At 31.3% G+C, this 19,322-nt stretch overlaps 1 protein-coding gene across 2 annotated transcripts in view; it reads right to left on the minus strand.

Annotated features, from left to right (window-relative positions):
* LOC108770586 (uncharacterized) overlaps positions 1-16,835 on the minus strand; it is a 31,933-nt gene extending 15,098 nt beyond the window's left edge. For both annotated transcript variants that reach the window (XM_018522255.1, XM_018522254.1), the window contains exon 1: positions 16,229-16,835. In XM_018522255.1, the coding sequence (XP_018377757.1) occupies positions 16,229-16,351 (123 nt within the window). In that variant the 5' untranslated portion in view covers positions 16,352-16,835. The remainder of the gene's footprint in view (positions 1-16,228) is intronic.
* Positions 16,836-19,322: the final 2,487 nt, after the last annotated feature.

Genomic DNA, 19,322 nt, shown 5'->3' on the forward strand with positions numbered 1-19,322 from the left:
CTGAGGCGATTATCGTTTCTCCTAACGGTCCAAAGATCAAGGAATAGATCGAGGACGTTTATAATGCCCAGAAGGAGCTAAGAAACCGCATACTCGGGTTAAATGGTCTCCCTTTTTTTTTCTCTTCCGCTTGTGGGAAACTCGCGGCCACTGGACCGCACTTGGCTTTTACGACGATCGTGCGCCGCTTAATTGCGCGAGTAGACACGGACCGTGTATAGCCAGACACGGCGTGAGATCATACGTGCATTTCTAACTTATACGCCATATCTGGCGTATCTCTAGAATCAAATTTATGTCTCGTTCTCACTCGTTAAAGTATACGAAGATCAATCAAAATGGTTTTTCGACTAAAAATTATAAATAAAATCAAAAATTTGCACTGAGAGAAAAATGTTTTGTATTTGTAACTATAATTATATATTACTATAATTATGATTATTACTGCTATAATAATAATAACAGTAACTACGTATATAGTTGGCAACCTAAAATGACTATAATTATAGTTATTATTACCATAAAATGGGTGTCCCAAAATATAACTATAAAATTATAGTCACTTGAATCATTTTTATAGTAATTTCAACTATTTTATGGTTATAATAACTATAATTGTATAGTTATTTTAGGTTGTCAACTATATACATTTGTTGCTAGAACTATATACATAGTTACTGTTATTATTATTATACCAGTAATAATCATAATTACAGTAATACATAATTATAGTTACAAATACCAAACTTTTCTCTCAGTGTGGCAATTAAGAAGGAAAGATAAGTCCAACTGAACTAATTTAAATTTGCTTTTGAAATTTAATTTTATTCATATCTATAAATATTTATAATGTTTCTTGCTGTCCGACAGATTATACTTTCTTTTTTTACGAATTTTATAACTGTTCTTATGTCACTATGTAAAATTTTCAATCTTAATTTGATTTTATTTTTAATAATCCACGGGAAAACGGTTTTGTCGCAGTATCTAAAAATTTAGTTATAGATACAAATCTGAAAATAATTTTGTTGAACTGTCAAAATAATTGTGTAAGACTCTAAGTAGCTGATTGCCAGAACATAACATTGTTTGTAACATTATCATTATGCTTGCATTTCCTACATAATTATTTATGATTCAACATAAAATTGATAAAAAATATTCCTACAGAGAACAAGATATAAGTTCCACACAAAATGTTATCTCATCGTGTTCTGTAAAGTTGTTCAAGCGCGCGCGTGCACAAATTTAGCGAAAATCAGGACATTATAAGTAGATAATATTAGATCTTATTGCACTACTCTTATTTTATACTCATGATTGCATAATTTGTTGGCATGCACGATCAAACGTGTGCATTCACTGACGTGCAGTGCCGCATACTTGGCTTGTGCAACAAGTGTTCCTTCACTTTTTGAGCCGAAAGAAAATGTTTCCTCATAAACAGAATCCTTTCGGCGATCACGTTAATAGCAGACTATACTAGTTTTCATAATATCTTCGACCAATAAAAATATCACACATTATATAACCGAAATTATATTTAGCATTTAGGGGACTAATTATAATTATTACAATATACATATTATCGACAAAGTTTTCTCTCATATCGCTGACTTACTTTAATTGAGTGAAAATGGTTGCCGGAAATTAATGTACTTTCCGACAAAGTAATGCAATGTTACGCGCCAATAGAACCTTATTTATTTTATAATACCCCAAGTTAAACTTCCAGAATGACTTTTAGTCAATAAACTGCATCACTTTATCCAGTTAAGAATCAATGGTATCTACTTTCATATCCTGCTCCGGAAGGCGCTGCCTTTGAGCTAAGTGTTAGCTTTCTGCATGAAGTAAATCCAATTCCGCAGTAACATTCCTACTTTCATTTAAAATGTGTTTCACACGTCCTTTGTGAATATCCACGAGCAACGGTGTATTGAATTGTACTGTCAGACTGTGTTTGAAGAACTAACAATCAAGATATGTGGCAACAATAAAGATAGAATTAGGTTTGATCAGATAAAATATATTTAAAATATACTTGAAATCTTTGTTCGTGTTTTTTCTCAAAATTTTGAAATATTTTCACAGCGTAACATTCAATGCGACTCAACTTACGTTCACAATGCTCGTGGGCATTATTTTTTCTTGTTTATAACATTTAATCAACTACTATAACAATGAACTATATAAGATGAAATAATTTTTAAGCGTGAATTAGATGCCAATATCCTTGCGTAATTTTAATGAAACGTATTCAAAATGTTTTTCTTACAGTTTTGTTAAGAAAACAATAATAACTCGTTTTTATTTGGCATACATAATGAAAAAAATACTTTGTATTTGTGTTAAAATACGGCTCTTGTTAAAATTCTTATGTTGACTTTTTAACATATCCAAGTGTTAATTTAACATATTAATTTTTATTTGAATATCTTGTGTTAATTTTTATTTGAATATCTAGTGTTAAATAGTTTTTAGTGTTGAAAAACACAATTTATGAGTAAATTAACAAATAACATAAAATTTATGTATTTAAAATGTAAATTCTAATAATAAGATATAAATGAATAAAATGTGTCAACATATTATAAATATTAATTTTACTAAAAAAAATATGCTGTTGTAATTTACTTGCAAATTGTGTCAGTTACATTTTTGTAATAGTTCATTACGTAATACATATGTACTTGTGTTACTTTCTAACATATTGATCTTACGTTAAATTAACACAAAAATTTAGGACACATGAAATATATTAAATTTAACACAATTTTCCAACTGTGAACACTCAAAGAAGGTGGTAGGGGGGTTCTCTTGTCAAGGATTCAATTTATTTCTATTGTGTGATTATTACTGAAGATGACTCGAATGTGAGTCGAAACGTCCAAATTAAATAAATTGAAGATTTACACATACAAATTTTTTTTTTTACTTTTAATTTTTTGACATTTTCGAGAGTGCGTACAATTTTAAATTACTATTTAAGATTATCTTACATTTTTAACTCAAAGAAGATTTCTTACATTAAGACAAGCGCAACGATATTCCGATTATTTTACAGCATAACGTTAAGAAGTTTCTTCGCCATCCTACTCAGCTTAATCGGCAGATGAAAATTTCTCTCGTAACAACAAGCGGCGTGTCCTCTTACCAAGGAGGATCGACAAGAGAAATTTCACCCCGGGGTCATTCGGAATTCACACTTTCCGTTTCACCGTTATTACCAGATGCCAACACGGTGCAACTTTTTATGCGGGGGAGAATGAATCGGAAGCGATTCCCAAGGCGGTATCGCGCACGAACGAGAAGAAAAGAAGAATCGCACGGGGGAAATTGTCCGATTGAAACCAGAAACGTTTCGTCTGGAAAATTTTGCACGCGAGGAGCCACGCTTTCGAAACTTGTAGCCGACTTCCTGCGACTCTTTTATTACCGCTGGATCATTAAGTATGATTGAATGCACCTGCGATACATTTCCTATGTAATTAATAAGTTCTGTACGGTTAGCTTACTGAAGTAACGCTGAAGTTACATTGTGAGTTATATCATTAGAAGTATGTTATTTTAATGAATTTTATGGATTAAAAAATCTATAATTCATTTAAATATCTAGTTTTATTCTTAACTTAATTAAATTAATTAATTTTTTGGGCATAGATTAGCTTGCTATTTTTTTCTGTATAAAAAGTATTTTGCGAGATAAAAATAACTCATAGAATTTCACTTTTTAAGTAAAAAGATATCGATATAAGTAAAAAAATAGCACAAAATTGGAATTCGAGATCATAAATATGATGTATATGATGATAATAAATAGATTCTGTCATGCTATTAAATATACATACATATATATCAATTAAATATACATACATATATATCAATTAAATATACATATATCGACACTATAATTGTCGTCGGAACTGGTTTTTTCCTTTGCGGAAGTTGTTTACCAGTAGCGACATACGGATTGTGCAGTAAAAGTGGGTAAGGAGAGAAAAAGACGGAACAAAAAAAAGTTTAACCTTCGCTTCCACCGAAGAGAAATTGATTAATGGGATAATCGAGCCGACGTATCGCCTTGTGTCTCCATTTATAGGAAGTCCGAAACATTCCAATTCCGCCTCTTATTCAAATTTCGAGAAAGCTCATCGATGGATGAAGGATCATAGTCATTTGGAACCAAAACCGTAACTTCATCAAACAGAGAAAACTTCTGATTGAATATTCTCATAATCATCTTCGTCAATTTTCAACTCGGGTAAGAAGACAAGAGAAAGTACGATTAAAAATGTAATAAAAAAGGGCACGTATTATTTCAAGACTGCTGAAGGAGACATCGGGAAAAAAGATGCAATATTTCAACTGAAACTCTTTTACATAAAAGAAAATGATGTTGTATTAACATTAGCCAATAATAATTTAATTAAAAATAATGTTATGATTCAATGACAAAATAATGTTATGATTTAATGAAATATTATAATAAATAACATTTTGTTAAAACAAAAGCATGGCATATTTCTTTCATCAATACTGTTATTGATTACGTTCAGCAGAAAAAGTACTTTACAACTGTTGCAAGATTCTTTAATATGCACTTGGTAAAACATTTAGATCCAATAAGTGACTAAAAGCAAGAACCACACGAAAGAACAATTTTACTGAAATATTTAAAATTTAAATGCAAATTTATAAATAATTTTGTTGGATCATCAAAATAATTATATGTGAAACCCGAGTCGAAATTTAAAAACCTACTTTCATTCTGATGATACTTGGTTCAGCCTCAGATTCGTCTTTTTCATCTATAAACACTAGGTTAAGGTATAAACTCCTACTGCTAATGGATATTTTAGTTCTATTTTAATACTTTAAATACTCTAAAAAATATTCAATGAGCTGTTTTCACCTAAAACGTCTACATTAAGCCTCTAACTGCTTTACTAGTAATAGTTTTGCGTCTACATTACTTCTTCAAACTATACTCAAGCATAATGAGAAATGCTGCAACTGTATGATATTCTAGTAATTTATAGCTTAAGTGTCCTATATACATAATTATTTTGATAGTTCAACAAAATTATTTTCAGATCTGCATCTAGCTAAGTTTTTAGATACTTCAATTAAACCCATTTTCTCTATGCAACCATATGAATAATCTCGCAGTTACAAAGGTACTTTTTTTTGTTAAATGCAGCCAATAAATAAACAAGATTATTTTCAATTAAATTGCTGTTGATTACGCTGTTAATTGAACATCCATTTATCGCGTTTTATTGCAAAATTGATCGATGAACACTTTCCGATACAGATATCGTGTTCTGTTACGCGGCGTGTTACTCGTCACGCTCTCTTCGATCGCTCATAATTTGTCTTAAGCAGTATTTGATCATCTATTCCTGTTATTAACGTTTGATCAATTATTAACGATCGAGCGACTTGATCGTGCCGGAGTCCAGAAAGTGAAACGATGCAGTAACAACTCTGATAGTTCTCCCTCGCGATATCGAGCGAGATTCCTCGAGGCTCACCGGAGAAAAGGCAAGAAATTAATTGCGCCAAAATGATGGTCTACGATAGGAGAACATTCTTTACAGTCGCGTCTTTCTCGTAAACTCCGTGATAAACTGTTGCGATAAAATTAATTACAACCGCAAGACGGATTTCTCGGTGTCGTAGCGTTCAGACAGCTGCTTTTCCAAAGGAAACGCTCGATAATTCCGATTGTAAAATATATATTTAATGATTGTAAATAGATATTTCCGAGAGTGTATACCGTCCACACACACACACACACACACACACACACACACACACATTATCGTAAATGATTGTTTTTTGCAGCAATTTAGTTCTGAAGAAGTAACCGAGTGGACGTTTGCGTAAGATCGTGGAGATGATGGTCTCGCGTGTAAGATTCGTTCGATGCGACGTGTCGAAATCATAGTGGACTGTTCTCGCGGCGGGATATTTCGTTAAATAGCGTTTGCGCAAAATAAAATGGATCGCTCGTTGGCCAATTGACTCCGGATAATTTTCGTATCGTTACGATTACTATCCGAGATTACATTGCGCGAAAATTGGTCTTAATGAGGTGAGCAATTCGTGGAGATTAAAAACACATCTGTATGTTCGCAGTTAATTATTTGCAATTATAGACGATTACTCGATTGCACCACTTAATCGAGTTGGGAGCAATACAGCTGTACGATTACATCAATTACGAGGTACACCGAAGCCTAATTGTTTCATTATAACGAGTTAATGTTTTCAAAATTTGTTGAATTATCACATATGTGTTATCAATGGAAAGATAACGCTTGATATAAAACATACATAAATCTTCTCAACTTGGAAACTTTCTTCTCAGAGCAATCTGAAATCTGATGTAATTAGACTTCTTTCCTACTCTAGATGTTGTATTGTAGCTTCACTTTTACCGAGATAATATTAAACAATGTAGACAAACATGAACTGTGAATAAATATTTTTGTAGAAATCATCTACTGATGAACTAGTTGATTAAAAGACGTGACAGTCTTCCGTTATCGCCTAAGGCTGTATTATAAAACTGAATGAGCAAATATTCATCTTAATGAATATTTTATTGTCAATAATGCAAACTAGTAGGATTTCTTTTAATTCTTAATTTTTTAAAATCTTTTCGGAATAAAACTTTTTTATGAACGTAGAATTTTATCTATAACATTAGTGAAAGAGTTTTATTCCGAAAATCTTCCATCTGTTTAACATAATAAATATTATAAGATTTTTTTTAATATTAGAGGAATCCAAGTTTTTCTTTTTTCAACATGAAATTTATCATATTAAATGTTCTATTATAATTTCTAGTTTTCTCAAATTTTATAAAGGCTTTATCAATTTAAAATCGGCGTCCGGAAGAAATTGCGAGATTTGAAGTCTCGACAATAATTTAAAAAATTAAATTATTACATATATAAGAAAATATCTGTAATATTCGATTAAAATTTCTAATATTTTGTATGATGTTTATTTTATTAATATTTCAATAATTAAATTTTTCTTTACTGTCACTTCATGTCTCTCGCGATTTCTTCTGAACGAGAGTTTTAAACTAATAAAGCTTCGTGAAATTCGAGAAATTAAAATTTAATAAAATACAATAAATTTCACATTGAAAAAAAGGAACTTGGATCTCTGTAATATTTGTAAAACTTATAATATTACGTTACAGATGCAAGAGTTCCCATAGAAATCGATTCTATACGTTCATAAAAGAGTTTTATTAATATTTTTATAATACCTTTGTAATCTGATTTAATTAAATTCTTTTACATGCGATTTCGTTTATCATCTATAAATATCTTGACACAGACTTTTATACTTTACGGTCTCGTCATTGTTTCGTTACATCAATTTAATCATATCGTTAATTGCCTTCATAATATTCGATGCTTAGATATTTCTTACACATATACACCTACGGAAAATTAAAGGCCAACCTTTCTTCCGCATTTACGTTATCGAGATCTCAACGTACAATCTGGACAATAGTCTAATTGGACAACAATAGCGCACTGCGATTTAGTTGATATAATCGATGATTATTCCACGATGCGCGCGTTCATGTGTCGTGTATAATTAATTTCATTAGAATGAATAATACGCTTTCACAACGAGATAGTCGCTGATACCAATTTCCTTCCGATACACGCTTCACAGTTCGTTCCACTCTGCGCAGAACATTCACGAGATTCCCGATTAATCCTGGATTGCGTAATTTCCTCGCCCGAGAAATTAATTATACCTGTCCCATTAGCCTTCCTACAAAATAACGAAATTGTTGTCACACGTATCCGCTCCCGTTATTCGCAGAGGTAGATTTCTGGAGAAAGTGAGAGAGCACGTAGCATCCTTCACCTTCACCCATTGTCCTGTATATTTACCTCGATCTCACCTCGTACCGCTTGGTAAGATTTATAGCGCGAAAATCTGATATTTCCTCATCGTATCGATCTATTTGCAAACGAGTTAATGTTCCGCAACACGAAAATGAATTATTATAATTAAATATTATTAAGTATAAAGAAAGAGAAATGAAGAATATTTTATGAGGATTATCCAAAAAGTAAGTTCCGACGGCCTATTAAAAAAACAAGTATACTTAGAGAAAATTTTTATTGCTTTTTAAAGCACACATCCTACATTATAGTTCCTGTCGTTGTTAATGCATTTATTATAGCGGGGCACCAGGCGTTGTATCCCTTCGTCATAGAAAGTTGCTGCCTAAGAGGCGAACTAGTGGTAACAGCTTCTTTGACCTCGTCATCGTGGAATCGCCGGCAAAGGAAGATTTCAAATGGTGGAACAGATGATAATTACTATAGGCCTGTTTGGTTGAACTTTTGCACCAGTCCATCTTCTTCGTTCTTCTTCTTTCCTTCTAAAGAGAAAAGGAAGAAAGATGAACTGGTGCAAAAGTTCAGCTAAAAAGAACAAGCCTTATATATGCAAGGTACGAGCTGTAAGGGGAATGATTGAATTGTTCCCATTCGAAAGCAGTGAAGAAATGTTGCGTTATGGCAGCAGAGTGTGGACGGACATTGTTACGAATCAACACAAGCGGGAAAACATGCTACGTCGCTTATTCTGGATCGCACGACGCAATTTCTTAAGCGTTTCGCAATAATAGACATCTGCGTTAATTGTCGAGCCTCGAAGTCCGCAATTCAAACCCCTTTTCTGTCCCAAAACACTATGCATATGATATTTTTCGAGTGGAAAACGTCTGCTTGAATTTTTTCTTTACTGTCTCCTCTCCATGGACTGTTTCGATTTAAGGGTTGCATGCGACATTCATATACATGAAACGTCCCCAGTGACAATACGACTCAAGAAGTCGTCGCTTTGTTCTTCGTATCGTGTCAAAAAGGTCAACGCACTGTTCTGCTGTTTCATTTTGTATTCTGCCGTAAGCATCTTTGGCACCCAGCATGCACACAATATGCATATATTTCCGATGGTTCAGTTTTTCAGACATAATTTCGTGAAAAAGTGAACGTGAAACGTCTGGAAAATACAGAAAAAGAAGACGTAATGGTGAATCGTCTATTCTCTTTCATTTTCTCTTCACCTGCATGCATCAAATCGTCGTTAACCAGACGGTCGTCCTCTCCGTTTATCATATTTATCATGCACATATTTCCGCATCCTTCATTGAAAAGTCGCATCCATCTCTATCCTACCACTGAATCATTCATTGCATGTTCTCCATATATTTCACAAATTGATGGTGAATTTCAACAGCATTAATGTTCCTTGAATTTAAGAAACGGACTACAGACCGTATTTCACAAGCGGTAGGCGTCGCAATTTGTTTAAACATTATAAACACACACTACAATGCTTATGCACTGAACAAATAATTGAAATTCGCAATTCTTTGCCAATGAATCAATAAACTCGGCATGCATACGCACTATTGTGATCGCGATAGCTGCGGTGGCAAAATTAAAAATCGGAACTTATTTTCTGAATAGTCCTCGTATTACACATTAATTGATATACAAGAATTCCAGAGACAGCATAAATGAATAGTGAATGTAAAAAATATTCATACACGAGAAATTTTTATAAAAATTATTGTTTAATTGTAAAAAATAAACATTAATTAGTACTTTAATAACAATGAGTATATTCTGATTTAACATAAACAAAAAAGTTTCGTGAAAATAATCTTATTCATGATCTTAGAAGCTAAATTTCTCAACTATAATACCTTTTGTGCATCCATAATATAGACGGAAAATACGATTTTGCTGAAGCATCTAAAAATTTCACTAAATACAGTAAAAAATCTCGAGCATGAGCAAAGTTGTAAGAAGTTTTGACATTATAGCATTCTAGTTTGAGTGTTCTATATAATTATTTTGATGATCCAACAAAATTATTTTCTTGAATAATGTACGGTAGGTATAATGCATAAACACGTCTCGTAAAGACAGGAACTTTCTAATATGCGAACAACAAGGAAATGTTCATCTTTAACAAAGAAGATACATCCTTAACTGACTATGGATAGATTTGATATTTGAAACAGCGCGATGCATTCAACAAAATTATTTTCAGATACATATCTACCTAAATTTTTAGATGCTTTAACAAAACCATTCTTTCCGTGCAATTTTTCGCTTATTATTAAAATAATACATTTCAATTTTTATTTTTTGATAACATAATTTTGGGAAATATATAATCTGTTTCATTCTTTGTTAATAAATTACTAATTAACTTCTAAAAGTTCACTTTCTAAAAAAATAAGATTTTTTAAAAGATATCTCCCCCGTATGAATTTTTTCACTCATTGTATACAATTTCCCAGAGTTGTAATGTTTTAAAATAATACTTAAGTAGATATGTATTTTTCGCTCATACGGTATTTCAGCTTGGAATATTTTAAGAAAAGCAAGGTTTTTTTCACAATACCTACGTATTGTATTAATAAAGAAAATCCTTTATTCTCTGAATTTGATCTAAATGCGCTCTAAAAAAATTATTCCTTATCAGAAGAAAGAAATATAAGAAGAGCATTGCGCAGCAGCCAGCACAGTTTCAACGACAAAGGAAAATCGCTTTAGCAAGCGTACCAGGTCACACGTTTGCGATTTAAAGACGATTTCTAACGCGTGCCAGAAAATCATTATGACACGACGATACATACGCTCGCATTTGTGTCTGTAATTACGCGCGCGTAAAATTGTGCCCCTTAATTTTGCTCAATATTTATCTCGTGAAACGGCCGGTGTGATGTTGCGTGAATTGCTTTACGTTCATGCAAAGGATTATGAGTTAAATCGAAGTGGAACGGTGAAAATTGTACGCCTCTTATGTAAATTGCGGAAAAGTCACGTAGAACGTTAACGCTCTTTACTGATTACCATTAACTGATTACACGGAATATATGTCTAATAAGCGACATATTTTATACGATTGCATAAAAAAGATGATCTTTGTAGGCATTACTTTACAATATATCTGCAAATACTTATTGATTTTGGAAATATCTTTAGATCTAGAAATGTCCTTTTCTTTAATTATAAGATATCTGAACTGAAAACTCACAAGATTTATATCATTTAAAAAAATTTCTATTTATACAAATATTGAAATTTATTAAAAATAAAATCTTTACTTCACTCACTCACAAAAACATATTTTCTACATAAAGAATATTTGTAAATAAACGAAAAAAGTTTGTTTAAACTCCAAACATTTTTTAAACATGGAGTCTTATTACATGTATATGAATATAATAAGAATTATATAAAAAATAAATTAAATAATAACAAAAAAAGTAAACATTATCTTTCTAGATTAATTTTGAAACGATTATTAATAAAAAGAAAATCTCTTAGGACTTATTCTACTCTTAAACGTTATAACTACCTTTAATTAGATCTATAATTAATCTTTTAATTATTGGAAATTTCTAGCAATTTGAATGCAATTTTAGTTTCTTAAAAATTAACGGCGTTGAAAATTGTTATCCTCTGGCGTAAGCTTGACATATAACAAACAATTGCCATAACAATAATCATATAAATGACCTTTATTTAATAAGAGCTTATAGTTTCTAAAGAAATGTATTTATTTAAAAAAATCAATTTATTTATTATTTTTTCATAGCCAGGAAGTTGAATGTTACAATATATTATAAAATAATATGTACTTAGTATAAACATTGCAGCGAATTGTTATAAAAATGACTCATACACACATTTTGTCACAAATATTCATTGCATTAAACAAACGTATTGCTGCTGATTCTAATTCCCTTTTAATCTCTCTCTACTTCCTATGACATATCTTTTAAACATGTACTTTAAAGGCATAAAACATGTTTTTAAGTAATAAGTTTAAAAATGGGCCTTATTTAATGCTGGGCTTTAAGCGAGACTTAAAACTCTCATTTTCTTTCTTTGAAGCCAAGAGAGAGGGAGAGATAGAGAGAGTTTTAAATCTCGCAAGTCAACAAAGTAACGTTGGTGCAATCGAATTTTAGATATTTCATCTTTTTATAGAAAGATATAAGATTATTTTATATATGAGTAATATATAATATAAAATAAAATAAATTATTTTATCATCTGTTATTTATATAATAATAGGTTATTTTATATTATTATATTTTTATTATGTTATATTATTTATACAATAATAGGTTATTTTAATATTTAAATTTTAACAATGATAGTGAAAACGAGTATAAACGTGTTGCAAAATATTACGCGAGAGTAATCATTATGCTACTTATACAAAAACCTACTGCATTGTTCTGAATATCAAATGTAAATATCTAATCAGTTATATCTTCTCTCTGATAAAGATGAATATTCCCTCGTTATTCGCATATTAGAAAGTTCCTGTCTACGCGCAACGTGTTTATGCATTGTATTATCCAGCATACATCGTTCAAGAAGCTTCCGGAAGAAGAGACGCTTGAACCGGAAGTCACTTCAATTGGATGTCCCTCGTATTTCCTTTTACACGCGCACGAGATACTTTTCATACTGTACATGGAAACTTGAATGTTTTCTCAGTGGCCTGAGTGAAAGGTCCCGCGATCGAATACGTTCCACACCGTTTGGATCCATACGTATCTACTCCCGATGTATCCTCAATTAACAACAATTACTTTTCAAGAGTAAGCTTTTCTCTATTTAGATTATATTATATAATATGAAGAGAGATTATTCACAAAACATTGTTTATTTTTTATTAATATACAAAGCTATCGAATGATTACCCATATAAAAAAATTATTTATTCTTTAAAAAAAAAAGAATAAATAACATTTTATTTATAGAGAAACTGAAAATAATTAAATTTTAAGATTAATCTAAGATCTTTCTTTCAAGAAAGACAACAGCCTTTATTTATAAATTTGATAGGTGATAATATTATTGTTTATGAGAATTGGCACTTATTCAAGATATATTGTTTGATATTATAGTGTTTGTTTTTAAGTTATGAATTTTTCATTAGCATAGGACTTAAAATTTTGTATAAATTCTTGATTCATGCGGGGAGTCGATTCCAGAGAGAAACTTAGCAATTAGAATATGCTGAGGATACGCGGAATGGATAACATGGTCCAGATGTAAAACACGTAGAGCGGAAGCGTGAAAGAAGATATGAAAAAGAGAAAGAAGGTAAATAGAGAGAGAGGGGGGGTCAAGAGTCACTCTGTTAGTGGGTGAACACTCGTGCGGTTCTACTTTCGTGCAGCCTCTGTTGTTTTACGATCTTGCGCTTCAGAATTCTTTCATCGTAACCACTGAACGAATCGATCTAAGAGAAAGATAGAAGAATATTCAAATTGTGACATACGAACAGTTATCTTTCTCTTTCTGTGAAAGCATACATTAAACAGAAGTAGGTTAAATAAAATATTACGATGATATACAGAAAATTTGATGACAATATTTCACATCATCAGTCACTGAATTGCCAATTTTACAAAATTGCTATAATATTTATCATGTGTTAATTACTTAATTTCATATTTATCATGTGTTAATTAATTGGTTTTTTCATATGTCGTAATTGATATTATCATATCAATTCGAATGCTTTGTCTGTATTTTATAAGAATTATTATTTTCTGTACTTTTCATTCATTTCATATATTTATTAATTTATATTTATTAATATATATTTAATTTTGGACAAATATTTTGTATTTTTCTAAAAATGAAGGTCTCTCTCTCTCTCTCTTTTCTGCGTGATTTTTTAAATATATAGTAAACAAAATTTATTTATTAAATATATACATCAAATTAAAAAAATTTCTTTTCTATTGAATTTCTTTTCTATTAAAAAAATTAGAACATTTAATGTATATTAATTTGAAAGAAAAAGAAAATAATGAATTTTTTGCGCTAATTTTGCTTTAAGATAGGAGAGAGCATATATATAATATGACGTTATCATAAAAATTAAGGTAAAAGTTTTATTTTCATACGTAAATGCTTGAATAAGTAACCTGTGATATTATTGAATTATCATATCTATAAACCGATGCTGTGTAAAATGTATTAATTAAACAGATAAATTATATCGCTTTCTAGGCAATGCTCGCTTTCTGTGCCTTCTATTTCAATTAGAAACGTAGAGAAGAGTGTTTGATGAACATACGAGCGTGAGATGCGAATATAATATAGATTCCATATTTATCTTTATGAGAAGACGAATGGAGAGCGTAATTAACGCAAAGTGCGATTCTTTTTTTCTTCATTGCACATGGTTACTATCTCACTAGTGAAATTTCATTGCGATCGTTGAAATAGATAGCCGGAGGATTCACGATGCAACGAGTGCACTGGCAACGGCCTGATTACGTCAGGCACAGCAATTTCATTAAATCTGCATATTCGTCTGCACTCGAGTAATCTACGTGCCCGAAGCGATACATTAAATCGAGTCCCTGGAGAAATTTCGAAACAAATCCAATCAAACGTCAAAGGATTCATTGCGGAAATGGGAGTGAGATTGATAGTGAATCTATATGAAATCGTCTAAACACGAAGCCTTAATTTGAGTAAAAAACTTTTCCATTACTTAAATTCACGGTTCAATTGAGTATTCAATCTTTTCTGATCGAGTAAACGGATATATTAATAACGAAGTTAAGCATGTTCCTGATTAATGTAATTGATCACTCAAACAATTATATTTCTAGAGAATAATTCATCTTGTTACTAAAAACTTAATAACTATTCATCTTTATAATTTTATATTATTTTTTATTATACTTTTAATGTTATATTTAAATATTTTATTGTTTATAATAATTAAATCTTTCCCAATTACGTAAATGAATGTGTAACAATTTTACGATTAATAACAAACTTAAGTATGTTTCTGATGACATAACTGATCGTTTAAATAATCATATTTCTAAAGAATAATTTATTTTATTATTAAAAATGTAATATCTGTTTATCTTAATATTTCATATTATTCTTTTATTATGTTTTTAATGTTATTTATCTTTTAATGTTTATAATAATTCAAAGATTCTTACGTACAATGTTCTTTTAACAGCTAGGAAAACCGACTTCTTACAAAAATGCAACCTTATAACTTTTCTACGGACAAAATTTTCATGGCAATAAAATGTAAGAATAATGAAGCAATTACTTTCGCCACAGAGCGTACTGCGGTTTGTACAATTCATTTAGATGTAAGTACTGTTTCAACGATAATTGCAGGCGCATTTAAATTTTTGTTCGCGCTTATAGGATTTTATCGCCATGGACTGCTGCGCTTTTAAAATGAGTAAGGAAACTGATCTTATCACCGAGCGATTTTTGAGCCGAGATACGCAAATTAATGTACTATGAGATGCCAAGAATAATTTCCATTCGAGAATGTTATTCAGTTGTTTTGTAAGTACCTAAAATGCAAAGAATTCCGCGCGCGCGCGTAAACATTTTTTTTTTCCGTATACAGAAAGAACGATTTTGCTGAAGTATTAAAAAATTTAGCTAGATTTGTGCAGATTTGAAAATAATTTTGTTGAACCATCAAAATAATTACGTAGAAATCTCGAGCATAATGAGCAATGTTGCAACAAATTTTGACGTTCTAGTAATCAGTTTGAGCGTCCTACATAATTATTTTGATAGTCCAATAAAATTATTTTCAGATTTGTTTCTAGCTAAATTTTTAGATATTTTAGCAAAACCATCTTTTCCATGTATAAATATTTTATTATTTTGGTTTCTGAAATTTAAGGAAAAGTTTATGATATAGATTAATGGCACATTATTATACCGATTGGAACAATAAGGTGGAACTGAATTAAGATTAGAGGCGTGAAAAATCACATTTACAACACCGCTTTTAGTTAAACATTAATCCATAACACTTGTGACAAATTTCGCGTCGTTATACTTCCATTATGCAAATATTTTGCCGGACGAACGAAGAAAGTTTTTTGACGTGAGAGAAAGTTGGAGTTAATTAAGGAAAATGAAAGTAATTCTGACGAAAATTGTCGATATTTTACATATTTAAATAAAATGAGATTAGAGAACGAAGAAATTTTAAAATTCAAAAACTTTGATCGGATCATTTGTATATTTGGATCATGTGCGATAATATTAAATGTATTATCATAATTTAATATGTTTGTGTGATAGTGTGAAATATACAAGATGAATTATTCCTCACTCACCTGTTGAAGATGGGGCAAGTCAGCACCATTTAAAATTGCAGGATCGGCCTCAGCTGCCACAAGGATGTCTCCCCGCAGTAACAATGCGGTCCACAGAAAGCACAAGAAGTATCTCTGCTTCATCACGGAAGGATGGACTCTGTTTCCGGTGCTCTAAATCGACGTCCACACTATGATGAAGCACCTGTTGTATTCTTCTATCAAATTTCACCACCGGTACATTAGAAAATCCTCTTCTTGCCTATATTAATTTACAGTTACTCTCTTGGCAGCTTTCTTAGCCGACGATCCTTATAAATAAAGATGAACTCTGCCTTCCCCTTAAAAAAATCTCTCTCATGAGATCAGACGCGAGGTATCCCTATTGTTTTTGACGTTTGTTCTTTGCTTCTTTGATCTTATCGATGTTCTGACTTAATCACGCGGACAAGCGTTTCTCGTGTCCAGGAGATATCAGGCATTGAATTTACAGTGGCGTCTTCCTTTCTTCCTTCCTGTGTCGAGGAAGAGATAAGATCAGGAAGTGGCTGAGCCGAGCTGTGCCAGCTACCAGTTGCGGGACCTAACGAGTTCGCACGTCGACGGGGACAAGTTCGGGACTGTTGGAGATCGGAAAACGTCCGAGAGTTTTACTTCTCTGCGATGCGGGAAGCGTTCTCGCGGTCCGTCAAGTGGGAGACAGCCACCAGGTAGACTGGTTGGTGAACGTCAATAAAGAAGGAACCCACTTCTTCTCTTGATTTTTTTCTTACGACGAGATAGGGTGAAGAACCGTATTATTGACAACGTCTATGTCACCGTTAATTAAATTTATATAAATGTTTTTTAAAATATAAAAATTATATATTACTTTATTAAATTTTGAAAGAATTTTATTTATTTAATTATAAAGTAATATAACTACGAGAGAGAAAATAAAAGCTCCAATTAAATCAAGATTATTAGAAAAAAACTTAAAATTAAATTAATTTTTCTAACCACGTTCATTTTTATTAACAGAATGAATAAAAAATAGCTATAAATAATCAAAATTTAAATAGCAGATCTAAACATTAAAACTCGTTTTTCTTATAATGTGTGATAAGTAAAAAATAAAATAATAAAACTTTATTAACTTTTATGATATAATTATGAATACCAGTAATATATATACATTCACTTTTTTGTACTTTTCCTAGTAGTATCAATAGTATTACGGATATCAATCTTTAATGAACATAACGATAGCCTCTTAATGTGGCAACGAAATGTACATAATTTCTTCGTTTCTGTATCTGTTACTTATTATACTGTACTCTACTTGTTTAGAATTTCTAATATTCTTTGAGATTTACGATGTTTTTTTCTGTATAATCTCCTTAACATGTCTATATATAATATAGTTGTCGAATCTTATCTTGCAGCTTGTATTTTTTGTTTTAAAAGAATAAAAAAGGGATTTTTTAATTTCTTTCGAGATACTTCCAACACACCAGTGAAGGAAATGACTTATTCCTAAATCTACTTAGGACTTAATACTAAATCCATTTTTTAATTGACGTTCTCTATTTTTAATTTTCCTGAATTTTTTTCGAAAAATTTCTTTAATAATCAAAATTTTTTTAGGACGTATTATATATTGTCTAAATTTTGTATAAACTTTCAAAAGTTTTCTCTCTTTCTCTCTCTCTCTCTCTCCTCTCTCTCTCTCTCTCTCTCTCTCATTCTCGATAAACATTTGCAAAAAGCATTTATTTTAAGCGGAACCATTAAATCTTGATCGAGGAAATATAAAGAAACCCCTTTTGTTTCTCTTCCTTATCACGAATGAAAAATCGGAAAAGGAACGTTACGTGAGTGATTCTATTCATCCATTAGCTATTACTTAACGATGATTGAGATCAAGATCGAACGCTTGAATGGACATCGATCCATTCCGTTTCCGTTCAAGCATCGGTGTTCCGGAGAACGAGCAAATGCGCGACGTACCATTTTACTGTTGCCTTTTTCATACACCGCTTCCGATAACACGTCGCTGTTTTCTTTGCAACTCAACGACGCGCGTTTGCGGAAATGCTGCTCGTTAAGCCTTCGCACGCCCGTTTTCTTACATTATGCAATTTCTAATAAAATTATTACGTAAATCAATTTGCAAACTGTATCTACGTTTTCTATTTTATGTGTTCTTATTACCAATTTATATTTCGTTGTAAATTTTTTAAGCAATTCTTCGCGTCAATATGCTATCGTGATGAACCAATTAACATGAGAGGAATACCGATGACTCTTATTGGATCATAAGTATGGAGAACCTTACGAAAGCCCTATCATTACAAGCAAAGAAAAAAATAAATCTTAGGATCATAGTTGGGGCACGGAGGCGTGTGAAGCAACCGAATCGTGCTCGAGAGCAACGGGAAGAAATCAGTTCGTGCAACGACTGCGATGACTAATGATATATACACGTAATGCAACGACGTTATTAGAGAATCAAGACCATACAGTATGTATGATATTTGTTCAATCGATGTCGATGTTTCGTCATGGTCCAGTACTTTCTGATCGAGTAGCATAAACTTTCGGGTTTGCCCCAGGCGACGAAAACTCGACCGTCCAGCGAATCTTCCTTTCTCCATTCTGGATTGTACGACTCACATGGCAAGACTCACATTTTTTATCGAGAGCTCGTTTCAAAGAATTAAGGATTTACAATATGATCGTGCTGAAGTATTTAAAAATATATCATGTAATTTGTGATATTATTATAGTTCTATTAAGATTGCGTTTCAAGATTGAAAATTAAATTCGGCGCGCAGGATTGATTATTATCCATATAAGTTCACATGGAATTATTTAAGTATTAAAGATCCTTGTTCGTTTAAGGTCTTTAGTTCCTAATAGTTGCTAAAAATGTACGCTATGTACAAATCTAAAAATAATTTTGTTGAAACAAAATAATTATGTAGGATATCAAAATAATATGTAGGATATTAAAATAATTATATAGGATATCAAAATAATTATACAGGATATTCAAGCTGAAATTTTTTATCTCATCATGCTTAAATTTTTTACATTATTTTAATGATTCAACAAAATTATTTTCAGATCTGTG

This window comes from Trachymyrmex cornetzi, unplaced genomic scaffold, assembly GCF_001594075.2.
Source record: "Trachymyrmex cornetzi isolate Tcor2-1 unplaced genomic scaffold, Tcor1.1 scaffold129, whole genome shotgun sequence".
Classification (NCBI taxonomy): domain Eukaryota; kingdom Metazoa; phylum Arthropoda; class Insecta; order Hymenoptera; family Formicidae; genus Trachymyrmex; species Trachymyrmex cornetzi.